We start from the raw sequence: 24875 nt of genomic DNA, 5'->3' as shown, positions 1-24875 counted from the left end.
TCTAACAGTGCCATATTCATCGCAGGACACTGCTGACACATTTGCAGACTCAGGGCATCCAACTCCACCGCTGAAAACTCCTCAAAATGGTACACACCTCCAGAGCACATGGCATTTGCCCAACTATTAGGAGAAGTCATAAGCTTCAACAGTGGGATTTCTCTTGAAAAGTTTAAGTCATTCTGCTCAGGAAGCCTTTCGTTTCTAAGACAACAGTTCGAGGAAGGCACTCGATTCTTCATTTAGTGCGGCCCTAAGCTACACGGTGAATAGCATTTTGTTTGCTAAACTATCATTTTTTCTGATAATTACAGATACTTAGAGATTATTCTTCAAAAGCTTGCCATTTCTGAAAAGCTCACTCAACCAGAGTCAGTAAAATAACATAATGCAAGTCATGGCCAAACTTGCAGAAGGACACTTTAGGATCTGAAAGCAAATCTAAAAACTAATCCAGTGGGCAACCTGCATTTTCCACGGGTACAAAGTGAGCTCCTCCTGGAAACCAGCTGCCCTCCGCAACCCAAGGAAAGACTCTGTCATTTATAGTAAAGGTTAATGCCACAATAAGGGCAAGTTCACATTTCAGCTGCCTAGCATTAGGGTTTCATCAGCAGCAATGTTTTTCTTTTTGCCATTTTCAAATGTTATCCCTGGAATCCTTCACTAAATTAAACCTCCTGTGTCCAAAAAAAACCCCCAAAACAATCGTTCCACTAAGCCTGTATAGTTTTATAAATAACACTTTGTGAAGTCACTTGACAGCCCCAGAACAGGTAGACTCTTTTCTTTTAATCAAGCACTTTCTTCTAAAGCTGGTAGTTGGTTTTCCCTTCTCAAGGCTGGGCAATAAAACTGTCTCTGTGTAAAACAAAAAGAGTAATTCAAAAAGGAGACCCTCTGCAGTGACCGTCCTCTCTTGGTTTTAACCCTGAAAAGGTTCTCCTTACCTCTGAATTTGCATCTTAACATTTTAAATTATTCAATGTGAATAAAGCTAGTTATAAACCTATTGATTAAAGTCATGGTTGAAGACTCAAGTTGGGAGAGCAGTCTAAAAACAGACTGTGAATGACACAGGAGTGCCTGTGATATTTTTATAAGTGTTATTTATTATTTGTATTAACATACTGTCTAGGAGTCCTGGCCATGAAGCAGGACTCATGGCGTGAGGTGTTAGACAAAAACAGACTAGCAGATGATCCTTGCCACAGAGAGCTTACACATATTATTAGCATTTGGCCAAATCAAGTCGTGACAGTCTCAGCAGCAGAGCTCAACAGGCTCAGGGCACGGTTTAAGCCGACTGTGAAACTGCTGCACCTCTGAATCCTAAACCAAGCTAGTTTGGGAACGGGCCTCAACAACATGACAAAGTTTGCATCTGTCCACAGCCGCTATAGTTCACAGCTGTCCTTCATGTGTATCCTACAAACTTTTACCCATCTTGGCTGGTGCCATCCTGACCCAACAAGGAAACCGTTCAGGGCACTCGGGGTGCTAAGCAAGAGACTGCAGCTTATGACAAGGGACAAATTCCTGTACACTGGCAGAAAAGGACCATATCCTTAGTATGACAAGTAGTGGTCCCAGCCAACAAACAGCTCAGCTTGAGTGCATTGTAAGCACTGCAGCCAAGGAAGCATCCAGAAGCAGAAGGGACTTTAAGGCCAGCACTGAGGTTGGTCTGCAGATGCCCTGGCTGAGTGCTGGCTGGGGTCTGCGGTGCAGGTAGCCCACAGAAACCTGGGAGGCATCAATAATGGCCAATTCAGAAGCAAACAAGGTGTCACTCACTCCAAGTTTCACATCCAGCCATCATAAAAGCAACACTGCAGCTGGTAGCTGAGGAGAGAAGGGACCGCTCATGGATGTTAAGGACAGCTCATGAGCCAGAGTGGGATGCTGAACACGAAGACTACTGGGAGCTGGCTGAACTCACTTCTCTGAGGGTACGCTTTATAGCTAAACGCAGCTCAGACCATCAAAAGCTAATAAACAAGGTGGGGTCCTTTACCTCCCTTGGGTTTTTTTTGATGGTTCATGGATTTTATTCATTTCCTATTATTTCAGCCTCTCTTACATGCATCCATCCATCAGGTTAAAGTTCAAACTTGGGTTCAGCCTGTATTGTCCAGGCTTCCAAGTGCTGCAGTGGAACATCTCCAGCACATATGCTACTGTCAGATTGATGATTAGCTTCCAGCATCAAAAGTATGTGAGTTGTGGAGCCAAACCCAACACCAAAGCAAGCACACCCATTTCAACTAATACAATACCAAATGAGATGCCAGCATTGTGTTTTGCACTTGACACGCTTACTTTTTCTGTAAAGGGAAGGAGAGCAATGCTTTCTGGACAGCATCTGCATGGTTAACTGGGAGCAATAATAACCTTCAAAAAAACCAGCTGTATTTCAGTGTAAAGTTTTAGTTTTTATTGGTTTGCATCTCATTTTTTCCCCCATCAGTGCTGCTTCCTCTATGCTTCCTGCCAAATTTGAGCTAATGCCTGTTTTCCTCTTCAGCAATGAATTAACTACAGCTCACTGTAGATTGTTTCACACAGACTGTGTTTACAAACAGCCTGGTTAAGAAACACCTGTTAGCTTACTTTTGTATTCTTCAGGAAACTTAGAAATGTTTGCGAGTACAGCATATGGCTAAATTAATCAAACCGGAATTTTATAAGGTAGCTCTGTCCTGCTCAGATGACAACCAAACAAATAGGCGGGAAAATCTAAATGAAAAATTAATTTGAAGGCAGAGTATAGAAAGCTTAGGAGGTAAAACCCCAAACAATACAAGCATACAAGGATACAATGATACAAACCATTTTTATTTTTTTAATTATTTACAGATACTATTGTTTTAGTGAAAGGATTCAGTACATAGTACAGTATGTGATGAGTCAAAGCACACAGTGCTACTCCGAACCATTGGCCAGACCTTAAGTATTGTTTTAATCAAATACTCCAATAAGAGAACTGAAGGCAGGCACAGGAGGTGTAGAGAAGCCAATTACCATTTAGCAAGGAAGATCCACAAACCATGGCAGAATGGTTCGCACAGCATTTTGCTATGATGTTGACAATTTGCTTTCCATCAACATTCACAAAAACGGTTTTGGGATGCGAGTGCCAAGAACTTACTGTTTTTAGACAGTTAGGAAATGTTGCTTCTGTTTACTTCCCATGTACCACAACTCACACAGCAAGACTGTTTTATGGATACAATTGTGCTAGCAAATGCGTTTGTCCAGCAGCAAGAAGTAGAAAATAAAGAAACTGAAATTATCATGTATTATGAATCTAGATATTACAATAGGAGCAGGCTCTTTCCAGAAAGTACTACAAAGAATTAAAGAGAGAGTGAGAAATTAAAAGGAAGACTTGAGAAGACAATTTTTTAAGAAAAAAACCCCCATAGTAACACTGAAGTATCAGTGGAAGAGTGATAAAAATAATGCACATCAGTTAAAGAATCATGTATTTATCTTCTCTATTTTTAATTCTGTGAAACACACTATACTATATTTGGGTCTTGTGTTTTTCTTCAAGCAGATGTGAACCTGAAAATAAAATTACATCTCATTTGCTGAACTTAATTAGAAGCACAAAATCCTGAAAACTAATACAATACTGAAATTTCTTTGGGACATCACATTAAAAAAACCTTGGAATTTATGCAACAGTACAACATAAGAGCTAATTACCAGCACCAGTAAACAGATAGCTATTCTTAATAAGCAATTTCTCAGAGAACACTGCCAAGAGAAACTTCCTAGGAAAATGACAGAAAAAACCAACCACCTTGTTTTCAAAGAAACAAGCTTTTTTAAACAGCACATTACAGTTCTGTTCATCTTGGTGCAACAACCACACAACCAGGTGACTTTTGCAGAGCTTATTTTCCATCGCTAAATCATACAAATGTCACAAAGTTGAGGACCGTACGCAAGCTGAAAACCGGATGCCACAGTAAACAGATTTTTATTCAGTAGTGCTGAAACATGAGCCAAGATCCAAGCTCGAGTTCAGCCCTCCAACTTTGTCTTGACTACTTCCTACCATTATATGTGCGACTCTTTCACACAGCCTCTGAAGTAAGTGTCTGAGCTCCTGTGGGGATTGTTCAAGGAACTGAAGTAATGCTATAAACTCTCCTAAGCCCTGTCAAACAAAAGATAAGGCAGAAACCTTTTCTTTTCTCACAGAGTGACATTATTCAGGGACAGGAAGCAAAAACTAGAAATTTTTTTAAGGGACAAAGATAGTCAACATACAGTGGTTAGCATTATAGAGCAAAGCTTATCTACGATGATGCTGGAAATGTTTTTTTTTTCCCCCTACAGAATTAAATATATAATAAGGCATAGTTGTACAAAATTGCAATTAGTAGAAACCTTAGAAATTACTTGTGCCCACTATGAATGTCATACAAAATGAAAGAAACCAACAGTAACTCACTGAAAAAATTGCTGGCTTTGTAAAAATCACTTATACATTAATTATATTCATTGTACTCTAATAATTCATCTTTGCAAGACTTCTGCAGCTTTCAGATGGTCTTTTAATTAATAACTCAGCCAAAATACTTTTCCAGCATGAAATGAGGGTTCTGGAAGGCTGACAGTCTTAAAACAAAGATGTTCAGCATCAATTTCTCACATGAGACAATTTCTTCTAGCAACACAGCTCTTTCAGCAAAGCCTGTTATTCCTACCTAGGTTTAATATGTCCTTTGGATGTTTTGTGAATTTGATTTTTTGGTGGGAGCATTAGCTTTCTGGATTAATGAATACTGAACAGGAATGAGAAAGCATTTCAACAAATTTAAGACTCTCTCTAAGTCTGAATACCAAACTGTTGGTCCTATGCTTTATTTCATTAAAGCAATGTATCATTTCTGCTGTGATAACAGAAGTAGTCGGCACTTCTGGAGATCAAAGTGAATTACAAACAAGCCTGCCAAGCTGAACATATGTAATTCTATATGTAATGCTGCATACAATCCACATCCTGACTTAGACTTGCAACTAGACAAAGATCATCTTTGTGCATTTATATGGCCTAGGCTTAGTACGGTGGTGTGCAGATCCTCAAGTCCTTACTTTAACACTGCAACACTATAACCAATAAATTTGGCTTACAAGATTGGTGTTCTGGTATACAAAAGGTCTGCAAATAAGCCATTCCCTCTTATGCCACACAAAGAAGTCACTGGTAAGAACTGCAGAGTAACTGCTGATTCATCTAGCTTTAAACACCAGAAAAAGTTTGAAGAATACAATCTGTCAATACCAGACCAGTTACACATAATGCTTCACTGCAGTGTTATGAGAAGTCACTCAAACACAAAATACAGGCAGAATTTTTTACACCTGATAGTACTCCCAGATGAACATCTCAGCATGTCTCCAATACAGGCTTCAAGTTTACTGTTATTTTCCTTCAATAAAGCATACTTCTTTATTTGTCCTTACACTAACAAAGGAGAAGAACAGAGTATCATCTGGAGAATTCAACGCAAGTAGACATTTTGTAGAGCTACATAATATGACTGTTTGTGTCTCCAGAGGTTAGAGAGGTAACAAAAGGCACTTTGAGTACTTCACAATTACTCATAAGTTTTAGCTCCAACTCTGTAAAAAAGAAAACCTACCTATTGTCTCTACTAGTGAACTAAATATGTATTCTATCAGCTATTGGGAAGAAATTAATTAAGAATTATTAAGTTACACTTTTTTAGACAGATGCAGTATCTAGGAGTTCAAAAGCACGTATCTCGCACAAGGCAGAAGAGGTACTGAAACTTTCACAGTATTTCTACATGTACTGGAGGAAATCACACTCACTGGGGTGAAATAACTGGAAAGAAGTAACTATATACTATGTCAAACCAACCAAAGCTAAGATAATAAAGAAAGACTGTCAATAAAGGAATGTCCTTCATATGTGGTCAACTAACTAGGAAGTATAACTGCTTCTGGACTACAGTGTCAATATTTTAGGGGTGGTTTCTCAGACATACTGACATGGTTCAGGTAAGCGAAAAGAAAAGATACACCCTGCGCTCAAACATACTCCTGATGTCTGTACTCTAAAATAATGCACCATAAATATGCATAAACGACTAGAACACTTGATCTCTTAAATTCATATGCAATCCTTAAAACAGCCACTTACCCATCACTAAGTAAAAATGGCAACAAAAGTCATCAAGTACAGAACTAGACATCTTTGAAAGCAAGGGGACACTTGGATGACTTGCTTTGCTTAGAGCAATTTATTCACAGAATGGTAGATAAAAACACCTACTGGTAATGTTCAAGAAGCCAGAAACACCAGTGAACTTTTAATAGCCTATTTTTTTAATAGCCTAATTATTTGTTAGGAAAAAATATTTAGAAGAGTAATTACTAAAGGTAAGTAGAGGACACAGGTACAGAGGTAAAAAAGTCACTTTCCAACACAAAAGAGATCTGCTGTATCATTAATAGCCTGAAAGGCGCTTCTTGGGTAATGCCTTGAAGATATACATCTTACAAGAGAGATTTATCTCAAGGAATGAGAAAAATACACACACATAATGACTTTTTCTATGTCCCTCCTACTACAACCACCTTACCTTTGGGATTTTACATATGAATAAGAAAAAAAACACAATGTAATTCAATATCATCCTCTTAAAACAGTCATAACAAAAATTGAGTCTTTCCTGAAAGGGAGCCAAGGAAAAGAAAACTGCACTACTGGTGTCTTTTGCAGCTGTTTATATCAAATGTTCCTTTCAAATAGGACTGCATAGGAATAAAACTGGATGGGTTTGAGAAGCAAAAGAAAGGCTCACAAGGAAACTTTAGGGGAAAGGGTGGTGGGGATCACAAATCAAGTCCTAAACCTATGCAGTATTCATGCAGAAATATGCCTGTCAATCTAGAGGATGAAGGACCCAGCCTCAAAGGCTATGTAATTACATTATAGAACCAATTTAAAAATTAATGTAATGGGGTTTCTAATACACTGAAACTTTTTAATGCAGTTTATATACAGGAACATTAACCTCAGCTATCAACAAGTAATATGTTCTGAATCTTACACAACTAAACTACAATGTGAGTAGTGCCAGAACAGAAAGGGACCACATATACAAATAAGTACATCATTAGTCTAAATCAAGGATGGCCACCTTTCACATGCTTGAGGGCCCTTTTACTCCCAGCCACATCTCAAGGTAAAAATCACAGAATCTTCATGGTTGGAAAGGACCCTTAAGATCATCGAGTCCAACCAAACAACCTACAATCTCTGTCACTAGAGCATGCCCTGAAGTGCCACATCTAGACGCTTCTTAAACGCCTCTAGGGATGGTGACTCAACCACCTCCCTGGGCAGGCTGTTCCAGTGCCTGACCACTCTTGCAGTAAAGTAATTCTTCCTAATATCTAATCTAAACCTCCCCTGCCGCAGCTTCAGACCATTTCCTCTGGTCCTGTCATTATTTACTTGGGAGAAGGGGCCAACACCCACCTCTCTCCAACCTCCTTCCAGGTAGTTGTAGAGGGCAATGAGGTCTCCCCTCAGCCTCCTCTTCTCCAAGCTAAACATGCCCAGCTCCCTCAGCCTCTCCTCATATGACTTGGTCTCCAGATCAATACAGCCTTATTTCTACATGGCTAATCCTGTTAGACCCAACACCCATTCATAACCCCACCTTCTTCCTCAACAGCAGCCACAGGACTGAGCCACCCCTGAGGTGACCTTCTGAGCACCCAGTGCTCCTGAGAGCCCACGGGCTGTCAGCATGTCCTCTGTGGTCTTCCTCACTTATAACAGATTATGGCCAACTTTTACTCTGCCCTTAAAGTCAACATTAAACAGTTCCCTAGACAGTCCTGCAATGAATGTTATCTGCAGACTGTGGTATTCTGCAGAAAGAGAAAGTGAGACAAAATATACAAGTACATTTCTCTTTCTTTCTAAAAAGCTATCTTTTTGTGGTGACAGCTTCTAACACATGCATTCCAATCTTTCTAAAGCTAGCACCACAACTGGAAGATGAGGTATAACAAAGATATTTTTCCTCTATAAACAAAAAAGACTGGAAGGTCTTAAGGTGACTACACCGAAATTTCAGAGGGACTGTCTGAGTTTAGTAGGTAAGAAGAGTTCAAATTACAAAAGTATTGTTATCCAAATCACACAGTCATAAAATCAAGGTGCAAAAAACAGCACTGAAAGATTCTGTCTCCATTTGACATACTCACCAAACCTGCAATGGGGGTCGGTAGTCTATTGATCTTTTTTACCAATCCCGGCTTTATTGCATTCAGCAACCTGTTACAAGAAAGGAGTATTTATGAGTGATAAGTCACAAAATCCAATTATCAAACACTTGTCCCCAGCACATAAGGATTTCAGTACAACTGGAAAAGATGTTCCCCTTTCTTCCCTCCTGAAAACACATATGTGTACCCAAAGATCCATCACTGAAATGAAGAAAAATTAGGAGGGAAAATATCCACAGCATGATACCACAACAATATTTCTTTTATACTGTCAATGTACCTAAATCACACCAGTTTTCACACTTCAATCCGTCCCCATTGCCTAGAGGCAAGTCATGCCTAGAAAGGCCTGAGGGCAGAAACCCAGAGCGCACCTGGGTGTCACCATAGCTTGGGAAGAGCAGTCCAGCAGTTTCTACACTGCAGGACAGTAAGAAAGGATGTATGCTTTATGGGTGGGCCATCTGTTTTTCTGCGTCTGTCCTTGAAATTAAATGCCATCCTTGCACATGTTGTGGAGAACAGAGCTCCGCATAAAATATAAAAATGTGAGAAGACAAATAAAAAAAGAGTCCAAAAAAACCCACCTCATCACAAAAGCATCATTAGGCCAGCAATATCACAGTTGAACACTGTTCAGCATCCAAAGATTAGTAGCCCTCCCAAACAAAGTTCCCCACCACCCATGAACATGCTATGAGAAGTGCTGACATGACTTATTGTTAGAATACTCCAAAAAATGACCAAGCCTCTGAAAGTGAGGAATTTTAATTATAAATTCCTGTTGCAACAAACACTGCTTCTTTACCACCCTTCCCCCAAGAGAAAACCCTTATGCCTTTTATCCACGGGAATAAAATTCAACCAGTCCCTTCCATGGGGAAGAAAGTCATCAGGATCAAGACACTCAAATTCCAAGATCTTTGAAGAGAAACAATGATGTCTATGATAATGTAAAACTCACTACAAATTAGAATCTCCACTACAGAAGAAAGGAATCTCACTTTGTGCTGACACTCTCTCCATTCAAGAACCGACTCTTCTGTCGGTCAACAGTGGTGGTAAAATTGTTAACATTTAAGACTTGAGAGATCTGGCCAAGAAGTTTATCCTAACTAAAAAACATTCCTTTCAATTAAAAGCTCACAGTCTGTGATTGTTTCAAACTCCACACTTCTGAGCTAAGATAATACTGGGTGAGCCACCCCTTATCAGGCTCCACCACTCCATAGTGTCACCTTATTTACTGTTTGATTCCTTCTTAGGACTGTGTCAGTTAGCAAGCTCGTTAAGGTGTCCTTCCCTCCCAGGGGTGGATACCTGGCTTTGTTAACATTGAAATGATTGTTTTTCCTCACCTTTCCTTTTTTTTTTTCCCTGAAACAGTACATAGGTTGGGTCTCTGCAATCACTTGGAAAGAAGGGGGAGGCGTGAGAGAGATGCTGTTCTGAACATTCCCTAATCACAATAGTTAAAATAAAGCTTCTGTCTGACCTGTCCCAAATAGTACCTGCGTTATGACGCACTTGGAGTCTCCAGATCTCTGACATCACCATAATCAAGAGTGGCAACAAACCCAGTGCAAGTGACATTTTGGGGAGTCAGGGATATTTTCTTTAACCTGCAGTTAAAAACTCTGTAACTCAAGCTGATACAAGTTGCTGTGCTATTCCTGCCTTCTGCTTAAGGTAGAATCTAACACTATATGTCCCAAAAACAAATGATGAAAGAATATATGTTTCACATACAAGACAGTGAACTTTTCCCCCTAGATGTGCAGAATGGCAAGAAAAGAATCGAACATGTCACTTCCTATAACCATAATTTTATTTCACAGGTGGAAAACAAGCATTACTTTTTTCCCAAAAATGCACTAAGCTACCTTTCAGCCCTGCACAGCAGCAACCTTATGAAACTATTATTTTCCATTTAGCTGCTGCAACAGGCAATTTAAGACTTTTTTTTAATTTTTTTGGGTCAGAGTACTTCTTTCCAAATACTGTAGGCTCTGTCATGATTTCAATCTTCAGACAGCCTATTCTGTCTCAGGAAAAAAAGGATATATTGGTTAAAGCATCCCATTTTCTGTATTACTCAAACGTGAATACATCAGGCACCAAAACCAATATTGCAGGTGCAGATCAAAAGCCACAGACAATAATAGAAAGTAAAATAAAGACTTCTTAATGGAAACCTCAAATGCCAAAGCCCATTCTAAACAAATCTTCAAAATGGCTTGTACAGGCTTCCCTGAGAAATATGGGAGAAGGCTAAAACGAGAGGAAGGAAAGGAACAGGGAATAAACAACATTTTAGATCACTACTTGGAGTCTGAAGAGGGAGGAAATGGGATGGGGCAACATGGAAAAGCCTGAGGAAGAAAGGTCTCTATTATTAAAATGTTTACCTCCTGTTGGAAACATTCTTAAACAGTCTGGCACCAAAACCCCCAGGACTCGCTCGCTGCAGAATGTGCCAAAGAGATTTCTTCCAGAGCAGACTGGCTGCTTCTAAATTATTGCCTCATCTAGAGCAACAGTCCAGATGCCAAAATAGCAACTGGCTTAAACTTGCTCGGCCACCAACTTGGCTGAAAAGCCGCACTGTTTATGCAGAGTGTCTCAATGGTCACCTTCAGTCACACAGTCGCTACTTGTCCCTGTGTCTCAAAAAAAGTCATGGAATTGTCTAGGTTGGAAGGGATCTCTCAGATCATTGAGTCCAACCTTCAACTTAACACTGACAAAAACCATCACTAAACCATATCTCCTAGCACTATGTCTACCCGTCTTTTAAATACCTCCAGGGATGGTGACTCAACCACTTCCCTGGGCAGCCTGTTACAATGCTTAACAACCCTTTCAGTGTAAAAATTTTTCCTAATATCCAATTTAAACCTCCCCTGGCACAACTTGAGGCCATTTCCTCTTGTCCTGTATCCTGTTACCTGGGAGAAGAGACCGACCCCCACCTCCCTACACCCTCCTTTCAGGGAGCTGTAGAGAGCAATAAGGTCTCCCCTCAGCCTCCTTTTCTCCAGGCTGAACACCCCCAGCTCCCTCAGCTGCTCCTCATAAGAGGACACCCCTTCCTACCTAGGTCACTACACACAAACTACGTTTTCTGTGATGATTTAGACTCATATAGAGCATCTGTATTGATATGTAAAGTTTTATCAGCTCTAGCAGGTTTTTATTGAAATACAGGGCAAACAAAACCCCTAACCATTTCACACCAGGGACCTTTTGCCACAGCCCAAGAGAAAGCCTGCAGGGGAGAAGAAGCTTCCTAACCCATGCCTTCCCCTGGCAGCCCCCTACAACCTCAGTCCATGCATTCTTGCCCTGCCAATCCTAACTGAAGGACCTGGCTGCCCTGGGCATCATGTCACCAGCCATGGGTTGGGTTCAAGGTTTGCAAGGAAGAAAACTTGCAGTGCACACCTTCCTTTGGCAGCCCCACTGCATCAGCAGCTCTAGCCTTTGTTCCTCCCCCAATCCTAATCCTAACCCTGGGCTCATTCTGAGGTGACTGCACTCAGACATGACCCCAGTGACCAAATTCACACAGGAGAAAACATTTGCAGCCTAAACCTTCCCCTGGCCCCATTTCCAGCCCAATTACAGTTATAGCTCTGGGCTTTGCCACTCCCCCAGCCCTAAACCTGACCATAATAATGTGTGTTGACCTGTTAATAAACATTTGTTGTCATTTTTCCGTACCTCTCAAAAAAAGATTTTGTAAAAAAGCCCTACTGGTTACTATTCAGAAACCTTGGCAACCAGTACACGGCAGAGTTCTGTCCTGCCTGCTGCACTGCAGACAGCAGAAAAGCCAGACATCAGGCAATCATCAACATGACCAGAAGCAGCATTTTTCTGCACTTCACTGCACAGCAATTCTAGATACCCCCACTATAGGCATCTATGGACAGGGGAACAATTCCAACATCTGTTGCCCAACCTCACAGTTATCTCTGAAAATTCTGTATGGCATTACATTATTCCCACCCTCTCTCCATAAAAAAAGACAAAACAACTTCACATTATAGAATCATAGAATTGCCTAGGCTGGAAGGGACCTTTTAGATCATCCAAGTCCAACTATCAACCTAACTCCAACAAAAACCATCACTAAACCATATCTCTCAGCGCTACATTCTTCTGGAATCACAAGTTTGATAACTTAAAAAGGCATCAGAAATCCTGCTGAATGGGTTGTTCTAGGACATTAAATCTTTAAAAATACATTTGTATTGCAGCAAACCCTGAGGAAAGGTAAGGGAAACACAGTGGCAGGACAAGTGTTACCAGAGAAACATAGAACCCATCAGCTTCTACATCAGCTGAAACACACACACATTGTTCAGTGCTTTATTTTCACATTTACTTCCGCTGCAGAAGTTAACTGTATCACCTTCATACCAAGTCACCAAGGGCAGGCAATCAATGTACACCTTACTACAACATACATTTAAGGCCCTGTCCCCAGACCATGTTAGACAAGTTACTTCCATCACCCATTCTTGGAGCAGGAAGACACTTGAAGGCACTTGCTCAAAAAACACACCTACTTGATGGCACATTAAGATGCTCTGCCTCAGACATCCATCTGTCTGGTCAATTTAGCAACACTGATCAGACTAAGGCAGGCACTAAGGTCCCTATGGGCAGGTTCAGACAAAGCGTTGAAGCCTAACAGGTCCTGAGTTGTACAGAGAATGATCACTCTCTTCTCTGTGTACCTCCCAGCTCCTGCTGACCCTGTCTGATACTCTTTCCTCCAAGCAGTGCTTTCCCTTGCGTATTAAAAATCATCAGGACGCAGGTATATCCATCCTCGTGAGGCCATCGAGGGCAGACACATTGCTCACTCCCAATGTAAATGTCAGACCCCAGTCTTGCACCCAGCTACCACCAGTTGCAAGCCCAGGTTTTCCCAAGCACAAATTTAGTTCAGGTTTTTGTACAGCTGTGTTCTTCAAACACAGAAAATCCTCAAGTGGATATGCACTTTCTAAAGAACAAAGCAAAACCTTTATATCACTGGGTACCATGTTCTGCTACACCAAGGTTGCTGAGCTACTGTATAAATGGTCAGAGAGTGGAACTGTCCAAGTTGGAATAGAGGCGTTGTTTTTGTTGGGGTTTGTTTGTTTGGAATTTTTGTGGGTTTTTTGTTTTTATTTTGTTTTTAAGGTATTGGTACTGTTTTTCATAATCCTGCATCTAGGGAAACAGATGCCAATGGGACAAGTCCAACTAAGCAACTGAGAGATAACAAAACAGCATGATTTTAAAATCTTCCATTTTTTTCTGCTTTTTCCTTCCCCTCCAGTAAAATACTGCTAATTTAAGGTCTGACACCACATGGTGAGGGAACAGTGGTGAAACCATAAAACAATGTCCTTCAGCACTGTTTTCAAAAGGAGAATGTAGGTACACTCCCCAGGGTTGACCCTTTTGGTAGCTGGGGTTTGGTGACCAGCAGACATTTTAGAAGTGACTGGCAAAACAAGTTTAAGGAGGACTTTTTTTAAAAAAAAACTTTTGATTTCTGTGAGAGACAAGTTGGCTGAAAGCTTTTTGGAGTATTAACAGCTACTTATGCAAGAAGTTAAATGACACAGCCAGGAAAAAAGAAAGAAAAGAAATATAAAGACTGTAATACTTCCACTGAGGCTTCCTGGTACCTGACACAGCCAGCGTTTCTCTAACGTGACCAGAAGGAAGATACAATAATGAAATCTCAAGGAACTTTTTAACAGTAAAAGGAGCAGAGACATGACAAAAAGAAATACAGATTTAAAAATTTTTAAGAGAATTCAAACAAAGTTTGATGAAGGCAAAACCCCCAACAACCCCACCAAAACCACAAAAGACAATAACCCAAAACAGGATAAAACCAAACTTCTTCAGGCTGCATCCACAAAACCTGAGTCTCTAAACACACACCTGACCTATCATCCAGAACTTCAGGCTCTCAGCTTGGATTTCTGCCCACCACCCCTGGCATTTATGCACCTGTCCTGAGTCAGGACAGCCCTCTGTTCGCTTCTCAAAGTCCTAGCTGTTAGATGAAGCACAGCAAGACACTGCACAGAAGCTAAAACCTCAGAGCTGCCTTACCTTATGGAAACGACAGGGCACGATGGAAGCGGAAAGCTGCTCCATCCCCACTCTTATAGGGAGAAGCTAGGTCATTTCCTTTCCCCGATAAAAACCAGCTCTGATAGGTATGGGAAGAATCAATTGCTCTATTCGGTGCTGTCCCCAAGGCTTGGCATTCCAGGAGATAAGGTATCTCCACAGCAGGACAGGCAAGCTGAAATCAGTACTAGCCACTGTGTGACTAACCTACAAGACCTTCCTGGGGTTGTTTATCACCAGTTAAGAATTTGAAAAAACTGCCAGGAAAAGAAGGCGTTTCAGGCAACAGCTGATAAAAGATCTAATGAAAAGCACCAAGACAACTGCTCATGAAATTCTTGCAAGAAAGCGTCAGTTAAGAAAATATTCAGAGGATGGCTGCCAACATCCAGCCTCCAAGACGACCTTGTTTTTAAGAGGAAATGGAAGAGAAGCACTTTCAGAGAATAAGCTTCAGAAACAGAAAAAAAGAAAGGTTGAAGTGATGTGTGTTCACAGATCAATCTGGGCTGCAGGGACAAGTATCCAACAGAGTTCCTTGCTCAAATAACAGATCATATTCCTAAAAAGAAAAGCTGACTAATGACCAGATCTTAAAGTAAAAGGGCATTTCATATTTGAGAGTTCAGGAAATTCTATCCACAGTAAACATTCACAGAGTCATTTCTCTCTTTAAATTAAGTTTTACAGATTTACATTCTAACAAGCAGCCTTTCAGCACTTGACAATTATTAGCCCAGGCAGCTTCAGTATCCACATATTTTAAACTCATGCTCTAGTGGCAGCTCCAAAATGCCCCAAAACAGTTGACAAGGAGACAAAAATCCAATATTAGTCTTAAAGATGAACAAATCATATTGAAACAGCACACAATGAAAAGTCAAAATATTTTGTTGCAAAGGAAGCGGTAAAGGAGTTTCAAAATATAGAGATGTTCCTGAGGTCACAAAAATATTTTTGGGAAAACATTCTTGAGTGATTGCTAATGATGCCCCTGACATTATTTATTTAGGATCAGATGAACAAGGTGCTTTTTTAACAAGCAAGACAGAACTGACTTTGTCCTATAAAGGGCTCACAGTCCAGTCTGATAAGTAAAAGGTGAATAAAGAACTACGCAAACGCATAGGACTGAGAAACCGAGCATGTCAAACTCAGGGTAGCATGGGTCTTGCTCTGCCAAAGACTAAAAATATGAACAAGATAGAGGCCTTGCAAAACAGCTCAATGAAGGCAGAGAAGATTGTGTAAATGCTTTCACAAGCAATTTACACAGAACCTACCACCACAGTGACACGAAGACTGTCCCATGCACCTATAGGTTTACAAGTCGCACAGTTTTACACTGACTAGCAACTGCCATGGATAATTGCCCAAAGTACATATCCAATATAATTTCTGAAACATACACTCTCGGAAAGCTGAAACCTCTCACAGAATTACCTTGCTTTGCACTTCAGCAACACTCCGTTTGAATGGGTCAGTGTTCAACGGTTTCTTGCCCTGTCAATTACTAAGCTCCACTGAAAAAACCTCTACTATTTAGTCTGTGAGATGCATTTATATATATATTTTTTAACATAAATACAAAGACAGGCAATTCTGGGTGTACTCAAGCATGCCCCTCAATGGCTATTCTCCTCCCGCACACAGCTGAGCATTACGGTTTACGTTACCTTTGACCCCTCACCTAAACCACACTAATAAATAGCTCTTCATTATAACACAGCAATAAAACTTAAAGATTAAAAACTCTGGATTCATATAAAGCTGTTTCAAATGTCCTCACATGAACCTAAATCTTAACGCTTAATGAGCCTTGGGGCCCGTCTCTCCAAGCTGGAGACATGCCAAAACCATGATGCTGATAATGTTTTGCCCTTACAACGCAGAGCCTGAAAACCGCAGGAGAACACCAATCCCTTCTCACCTCAAGGCATGGTTCACATGCAGAACTTCAAGTATGCCAATGAAACTCAAATACCTTCTTAGTTTCCAAGAATAGGAAATTCAAGCAAAAGCCTAATTAAGCATAAGGGGCTGGGCATCCAGTAACTTCTCCAGTCAGGTATCTGGCAAGACAAGAGCCTCTGCACTGTGCACCACACAGACAAGCACTGAGTTGATGCCAAGGCCTATAATACTGACAGACAAATAAAATAACCTATACGCAAAATCCTACAATCTACAAAGGCGACTGAGTATTTGTTTTCCCCTACTAGGTGTCCATAAGCTGCCTGGCAATTTTACATAAGTGACATTAACTTGAAAGAAGAACTTGATTTTTCAACAGCCAAACAACTGAAACACCAGATATACAACAAAGTCTGTTCTCCACACCTAACGGCACCACTGACTCAGAAGACAAAGTTTTACTATTCCATAGCATTACACTTGCACTGATCTGGCACATATCCAGCCCTTGCTGAAAACAGCATTCATGTCAGCCCAAGGCTTGGTCAGATGCACATAACCATGATGCAAGCCCAGAGAAACTCAGCTCTCTGAGAAAAAGCAGCTCATTCATCACCAGTGACATAAAGAACACAAGCCAAGGAGATTTCTTATTTATAGATGAAAATTATGCTCATGACAGAGTAAATGATAAACTCCATTAAGTAATTCTTGATCACAATCACTTTCAGCTCACACAGCTTTATAGTCACACTTCACTTTTTCTTTAAATACTATTAAAATGATCTATGTGCATGACTAACTTCTCACTTTTATTTAGAAGTAAAACCTAAAAAACTTTCTTGTACTTATAAAAAGCATATATTCATAACCTGCGTATCTGAAGGGAACTGCCTTTTCTAGATATTGTCCACACAAGAAAGTGTCCAACTTTTTCCTTAATTCACTGTATGTAGCAAGTTCTACCAGGAGTACTTAAAAACATTAAGTTACCTTCATATTTGCTCTCTCAAAAAATAAAGAACAGGTTAGAGTCAAAGAATTCTGCTTTCAAACAATAAGCAAGTTACGTAGCATTACTAAGGTACATATCACCATGTGCTAATATACAAAATAAGTGTCTCAAAGAAAAGTTTGGGAAAATGCTCATAAGTTGATATCCAGAATTGTATATGCAAGTGACATCTGTCTTTAACCACATACAGTTATTCCTCTTTCACTTCTATGTTTATGCCATGGCTTCTCAAGGTATGCTGTTAAATATTCATTAGAACTTTCATGCCTGAGAAAAAAAAAATCAAAGATTTATTGTGCCTGCATTTACTGCTATAAATTGATTTGCATGCGTACGTAAAACAGACACACAGCTAAACTGTTCTACATACAGAACCCAAGGTATTACACCCAAACATGACACTGCTGGACTCCCCTGCAAAGCCAAATAATTTCTGCTGATACCTAAACCTGGATTCTGTTTATGTTCATTGTTTAAGGTCCTTTGCCCAAGATCCATGTCCCAGCTGTTGTTGTTACTCTTCTTTATGGTTTGGGTCCTATTCCTGACATCAGACTCTCATTACCACTAATACAAACTTTCAGGGTGGCTGGACTGCCTAATTCCAGAGAAAGCTTGAGAGAAAAATAGGATCTCAATTGCATGTCAGAAATGCTTACAGATATACTGGATATTTATCACCCTTGGATAGTCACATCAAAGCAAGTAATTAAGTTGGATTTTCCAAGTCCCACATCCCCACAGAGACCTCTCTAACTGCTGAATGCTCAGTGTGAAAGAAGGAATCCTGCAGCAGCAGAGCTGGACAAGGAGAGACGGGCAGCAAGGAGAACAGAAAGGAACTGCTCACCTTAATAAACACACTTGCAAGAATATTAGAGCAGTAACAACTGGGCAAGGTTGCAGGAAGATGTATGCGTTTTTGTCTTATGTAGTAATTATTAAACTTGTTAATAGCAGTCGTTGCATGGATAGAAATAAAAGCGACTTCAACTTCCCTATCTGCTGTTTCAGAAAAGCAACAGAACTACCCAAATCAGTGGGGCAGGCAGATGGGAGACAACATAATTTTTCTTTTCCAATCAACATTCAAATCTCTGACTCCATAGAATAGGAACACCTAAGCATTGCAACAACCAGATCTAATTTATTCCTGATTAATCTTCTAGCTTCTTGCGATATCTGGGTCAAACATAAGTGTTAAAGCTATGTAACAAGAAAAAAAAGAACATGTGCTGGAGCAGAAATTGGGGATTTCTAGTGATATTTCTCACTAGTGGTGGTGTATTCCTGCCTCATATAGCTTTCCACCATGTCACAAGGAGGGCACATTTGCCCACCCATGCAGAAGTGTGGCCAGGAAACTCCTCAATTTTTGAATATGAGAATTTAATACACAAAGCGAGAACAGAGCAAGCATTGCCTCTGCCTAGTTATGATGTCCCTTGCTGAAATTGCCATCTGCGCTGATGTCAGGCAGCTATGCTAAAAAGCCATGAACTCGTGTCAGATGAACAGAAGTCATAGTCACCGGCTTCTTGGCGCAGCTGGGTGAACAATCGGAGCCATCACTGTCAAGGCAACTGCACAAGCAGGCTTTCAAATAGCCAGAAAGAAGGAAGGGCTTGTGTTACTCTCATCTATCAGCTTGCCACTTTATGGCGCCCTGCGTCATTTAAATATGCTCCTCGGCTCCGAAGTGGAGCATGGCAAGCTATACAAGTGTCGTCATGAGGCCAGACTGAGATGCCAGGCGCAGTGTAAACACCACTGGAGAGGCATGCAGGAGGCGAGTGGGTGCCCATGGCTAGCACACACCTGCAGGGCTGCTCTGCTAGTCAGGCTGGTGGCCCATAACATGTCCCTCCCAAGAGCCCAAGCTTTTGGTATCGCTCAGTTGTATTAGTTTTCATTTATTAAATATGTGGATAGTTGCTAGACATGAATGAATCCTTTACAACCAGCGTAATCATATCTGCTTGAGTTTGCAGGCTGCATAGGCCACAGACATCAGGATCAACTGGAGGGAGTGACAGGCCCTACTGTGCGTAAAGCTCCAACAATCCTGCTCTAGACACAGACAAAAGATTTCCCCTGTGCCGTTTTGCACATGGCTTATCTGACCTTGTTTGGGGAACAGACTCTAGCATGGTGGCTATCCCCATCCCCTCCCTTCTGCAAAATGCCTGTGAAGTCCAAGGGTAGCTTGAGCCATGTTTGGAAGACTCAGGGCATACTGCTGTGTCCCTGTTCCTGACATCAATTTCCAGATCTCTAGCTGCTGGGATCGCTCAGGACCCGAGCTCGCTTTCAGGCCTCATCACAAAATACAACAGGCAAGAAAAACACTGGAACAGCCATGTGGAAGTAAGGACCACTCCACACTCACGTGGACATCACCCACACAAGTGTCTGGCTACGAGTTGCCAGTTAATGACACCAGCAGCGACTACTGTCCTGTGGAGATAAACTGGGGCAAGTTTAGCTTCTCCCTAAAATTTCAACAAATCAGATAAACCAGACCAGAGGCAATGAATTCTTCCATCTTCAGAAAACTAAGACAGCTGTAATTTCTTTCTTGCCTTCAGTAGCTTATCAGAGACTTTAAGATCAAATTGTCATCTCTTTGTTGAGGTCAGCTGTGATGAAAGCATACAGATTAGAAAGACATTGAGAGAGAGCTTAAATACCGCTACATTTTGTTCATGAGGTACCCAGGTAGGTCTCTGATAAACCAGAAAACTCCTGCTTACGGAGACAATATTGCCTGTGGCAGTTTCACTAGCACTTCTTCACTGAGCAAGAGAAAAAAAAATTAACTATCAGTGCTTTGCCTACCAAACCCTGTAGTTTTTGAAGATACAGTAAGAGCTTTCAGTGTCACACCCCAAATTTCTGTTGAGATCTTTATTTTACAGTGGACTCAGAACTAATGAGGAACACACTTGATTGTTGGCCTCAATTTGTTCATCATCAGAAAGCCAAACTTGAAGGCCAAATTGGTAGCGCTCTGGTTAATGCCCTGTAGCCTATGGAGTATCATCCACTGGCCATGGCTGCCAGGAGCAGGGTGCAATACAAACATCACAGCCTCTCAGATTTGAGGTTGAGGAGACAGAACCCTCCAGATTGTTTTGCTCTGATCTACAGGTGGTAATCAAAGACAAGCAATTTGCCCAACATCACAGAGCATTTTAGTAGTACAACCAAGTGGTGTCCCTTGACTTGCTTATTACTGGAGCTCACAGCCTCTTAAGAAATACATATTTATGCATTTCATTAGCAAAACATTAGTTAGTTAAACGTTAAGATTTAAAGATTTATAGCATTTAAATCAGACTACCTCTGCTTACTTGCAGATAAGATTACAATCTAATCTTGAAACACACATCCCTTATTTTTCATGCAACACAATTCAACCTTAATATTTAAAGAGCACAGAAATGATTCAGCACACAGTACTTCCCTTGAACACACAGAGGAGAGAGACCTTGTGCAAGAGGCAACCCTTAAATACAAAGGGGTAAACTACACACTCCTTCTGAGTTACACAACTTTTGATCAACAATAACAACTACTTCCCTCCTCCCAAAGCCACTCCTCAGCAAAGACATGCAACTACAATTAAACCAGACCATATCATTTCCTTTATGTTTTTTTTCCCTTTAACAGCTAAAGTTCAAGCTGTCTGATTAATGACACCAGTAAGATACAGAACAGCATTTTCGCAGGTAGGCTTCGAAGCTATCGTAAGCTACCTAGAGCTAAGTAACAGGATATTAGCTCAATATCTACTGCTGAAAACAGTTTCCAAGTTCCAGTGCCTTTCATAGTATAGAACTTAACCAATAGCTGCAATGGTCCAGGTAAACGCCCCAGGAGATCTCATTTTCAAATGCCAATATGCATTCAGTTCTGCACAAGCTTCATCCTTCTGGTGTGCAAAGACAGCTTTTACCAGCTTTAGTGACAACCCTGCATGCCCAGGGAAAGAAATCGGTCCGTACAGGTGATTCAGATGCCAAACTCCTGACAACCTGCATGGGATTTTCAAAGAACTACGGGCATTAGGGCACACTTCCAAATTGCTTTTAGAAGTCACCAGCTTTGGCATCTAAGCCCACAACATGCTTTTGGAAGATTCTGACTAAAAAACTAGCTATTAAAACCAGAGAGAAACGTGCAAAAGCTAACTATCGTCTCTTGTCCAAAAATTACAGAACACATCATTCAAATACACCTTTAGGTAAAATTTAGAGGATGCCTAACCTTTCCAGAAACTATAAAAGGCAGCTGAGTATTGATGGTATTCAGATGGCTAACTCTTGACAGTGCTCGGACCTGGAGTCGGTCCAAAACACCTCGCTGTAGCAGAGATGTCCGCAGGCAGGTGTGGAACACCATTTGCCAATCTGTGGTTAACATCTTTAAATAAAAGGAAACCAAAAAGCAAACATCATTTTTACTTTACATAACTCAACTAAGGAGCTGGGGTGGAGTGAGGGAAGCACTTTGCAAAACCTGTTTTCTTTAAGCCACATTTCAATCCTCACCATAACAATAGCTTTGGCACCGAAATGATGCTGCAGCGAAATACCAGCATGCACAATGTCAAAACTCGCAAAAGGAAATCAACAATTGGACATATTAGCTAAAGTTCATTTCAGCTTTAGTCAAGATTGTATTCAAGGCTCAAAATTATAAGTGTTACTTACTCACACAGAAGAATGCCGTTTTCTAATCCAGAACGAAAATCTTTCTCACCAAAACTTCTGCCCGTCACTTGCTGCAGAAGAGTAGGGGGAAACAAAAGAGTGACATCTATAAGAAGGCATACTTTTCAAGAGCCATTCATAACATTCAGTTAAAGCATCTGCTGCATAGGAAACATCTGAGCTTTACAGATCTTGCTAAAGGACTAAGTTATGCCCATCAACCAGTTTCCTCCTTCCCATTTCATCAAACTATTTAACACATAGACTAGAGTTTTTGCGCTGGCCAGTGCAATTACAGATTCTATCTGAGCTGCTTTCTAGGAGTAAAACAACAAAAACTACCAAAAACTTCAATGTAATTTTCAGGATATTTTTAAAACTGCATTCAATAGCATTTTGAATTTTAAAACTATTTAAAACATTTAGACAAACTATGTATCTTTATTGCCTTTTTTTTTGCACCACATTAAAAATCTCATACTGAACTTGAATTTTTGGCCTTTAACCCGTCACCTTTATAGAATAAGCAAAGGCAATTGGAAGCACTCACGTGAGATATAGCCATACACCACAAAACTCCTGGTCATATTAAATGATACTTTACGTCATTAAGTCAACTGAGAGCGTGAATGCAAACTCAGTGGAAGCTGAGGTTTAGGCACCTACTCACAGTCCGCAGCCTGTCAGGGATGCTTGGACCAGGAGGTACATGCTGCACTACGAGCCCTTAAGCCAATCTGTGCTGCTTAGGGACGGACCATCTAGGAACTGTCTAGGAATCCCAATCTCGCCTCAGGGTGCCGGACGCTATAAGCATGGATGAACCCTCATTTATGACTCACTACTATGCTGACAATGGCTTGCCATTCATCCTCAAATTATTCTCAACAGATGATGCGTTCAGTTAAGAGTAAAGAATAGTTATTATTACCACCAACAAATATATAAAAATAGTTGCTGTGTTTTGAGAGCACTGAACAGAAACAAAACAAAGCAAAAAAAAAAAGCCTGCCCAGTTTTTAATTGTCCTCCAGGAGGTCTTCTCACTCAGCCAAAACATTCACCGGATGCTTATAGAGTTCTCATGGCTCCCATCCAATCTTTCAGCAAGACCCTTGCTCTGGGCGTTGCTTCCACCATAGAGAACAGTGACTTGGGGACACATCTGTCCTTACATCCCCATTTTCTCCGTGCTGTTCCGTTCAGATACAAGACCCTTCCCCTCCCAGCTTCCTGTCATAAAGACAGCAATTTATAAAAACTGACAAGTTTGGCACTTTCCCACGGGATTAGCGAATGCACTGGCTTCACAAATGCTGGTTATAGCTACGCGCAGTCTTAGACGGGGAACAACACTTTTTTTTGAATCGAAGTGCAAATGCAAAGCCTAAAACCTAATCCTCCACTTAACTATAAGGATATTGTTTTTTTTCAACATGAAGGAACTTCTCCCAACAAACTGGTGTGACAGTGTGCAAACTTAAACCACTTATACTCTAAAAAGTGTATCAAAGACACCAGTTGACAATCATATTTTATGCAAATATATAAAGTAGAACAAGGCACTGTGTTGCCCTTGTACCTCAGAAGACACCAGATGCAATTTGCCAGTAGTAAATGACCTCTAATCATTTAAACTATCTCTAATCATAGTAAATAATCTCTAATTTCAATCTGCTGGGACAAAGGGAAATCATGACAATAAAACCATTAGCGCTTGGGATGAATGATAGATGGAGCACATCAAAACTGACTTTTATTTCATCCATAGAATAAAGAACAGTACAGAAAGGAACAGGAAGAGCTATTTCATGACAGCCTGACTCATAGTGGTTTTTTCATCTATGCAGAGGGAGGAAAAAAAAGAAGAAAGGCATCTTACTTCACTCCTCAACATCAAACATTCCAGCTATGGAAATCGATCTTTTTATGTGCTTGTTGAACAGCCTCATTCAGCAGAGACCAGTACTGAAACTGTTAACACAATTCAGGTAAAAATCTACCTGCCAAAAGCTGTCACCTGAGTATTGCTGTCATTACTGATGATGTAGGAAGGTTTCACACATAATTTCTGGCCGCACAAATAAAATCATGAAATGCAAATGCACAGCTGGAACAACAATTCACCCAGCAAGAGGTACAACAAAAACTGGCAGCAGGTGAGGAAAGACAGGAAGGTCCAGGAACAGTGCATGCCTGTTTGAAAAGGAACTGGAAGTATGTGAGGCATGGAAAGGTTTGTGCCTGCTCTAGATGATCCAGCTACAGAGGGGAAACATTAATCAGCTACAAGTCTCCTGATTTAGCCAATTAAAATGTAAGAATAGTTCAAGGGAGAAAGGCTAGAAACTAAAAATACACATGAAGATGACATTATAAATGACAAAGATAAACCCAAAGGGGGACTGAGAGGAGCAAGAAGCTGGGTCCACCTTTTCCAGAGGAAATGACAGCTCAGTTTCCTGGCATATGCACACACATACACATGTGCATGCACACACACGCACACACCCCCCATACACACCCCTCTCTGCAGAGACCACTTTGGGCCACAGAATCATAGAATCGTTTTGGTTGGAAGGGACCTTGAAGACCATCAAGTCCAATGGTTCACCTAGCACTGCCAAGTTACCCTCAGGAACAACCACGGCAGACCCACAGGCCCACACATGTCTGAGATAACCTTTGCTCAGCACACCGAGACCAGGAGGAGCAATGATTTAAAGTGGCTTCAAGCAAAAGGATTGGCACTCTCATATTTGCAAACAGTCTCCCACATAGCTAAGCACATA

The 24875-nt window shown here is 40.8% G+C and overlaps 1 protein-coding gene across 5 annotated transcripts in view; it reads right to left on the bottom strand.

The window, feature by feature from the left end:
* LIMCH1 (LIM and calponin homology domains 1) overlaps positions 1-24875 on the bottom strand; it is a 182544-nt gene that overhangs the window by 92849 nt on the left and 64820 nt on the right. For all 5 annotated transcript variants that reach the window (XM_063336357.1, XM_063336356.1, XM_063336358.1 and 2 more), the window contains exons 2-3: positions 22084-22154; positions 8269-8338 (exon numbers count right to left, since the gene is read on the bottom strand). In XM_063336357.1, the coding sequence (XP_063192427.1) occupies positions 8269-8338; positions 22084-22154 (141 nt within the window). The remainder of the gene's footprint in view (positions 1-8268; positions 8339-22083; positions 22155-24875) is intronic.

This window comes from Chroicocephalus ridibundus, chromosome 5 (assembly GCF_963924245.1).
Source record: "Chroicocephalus ridibundus chromosome 5, bChrRid1.1, whole genome shotgun sequence".
In the NCBI taxonomy this organism is placed as follows: Eukaryota; Metazoa; Chordata; class Aves; order Charadriiformes; family Laridae; genus Chroicocephalus; species Chroicocephalus ridibundus.
The sequence above is the reverse complement of the archived record's forward strand: the minus strand, read 5'-3'. Positions and strand labels throughout refer to the sequence as shown.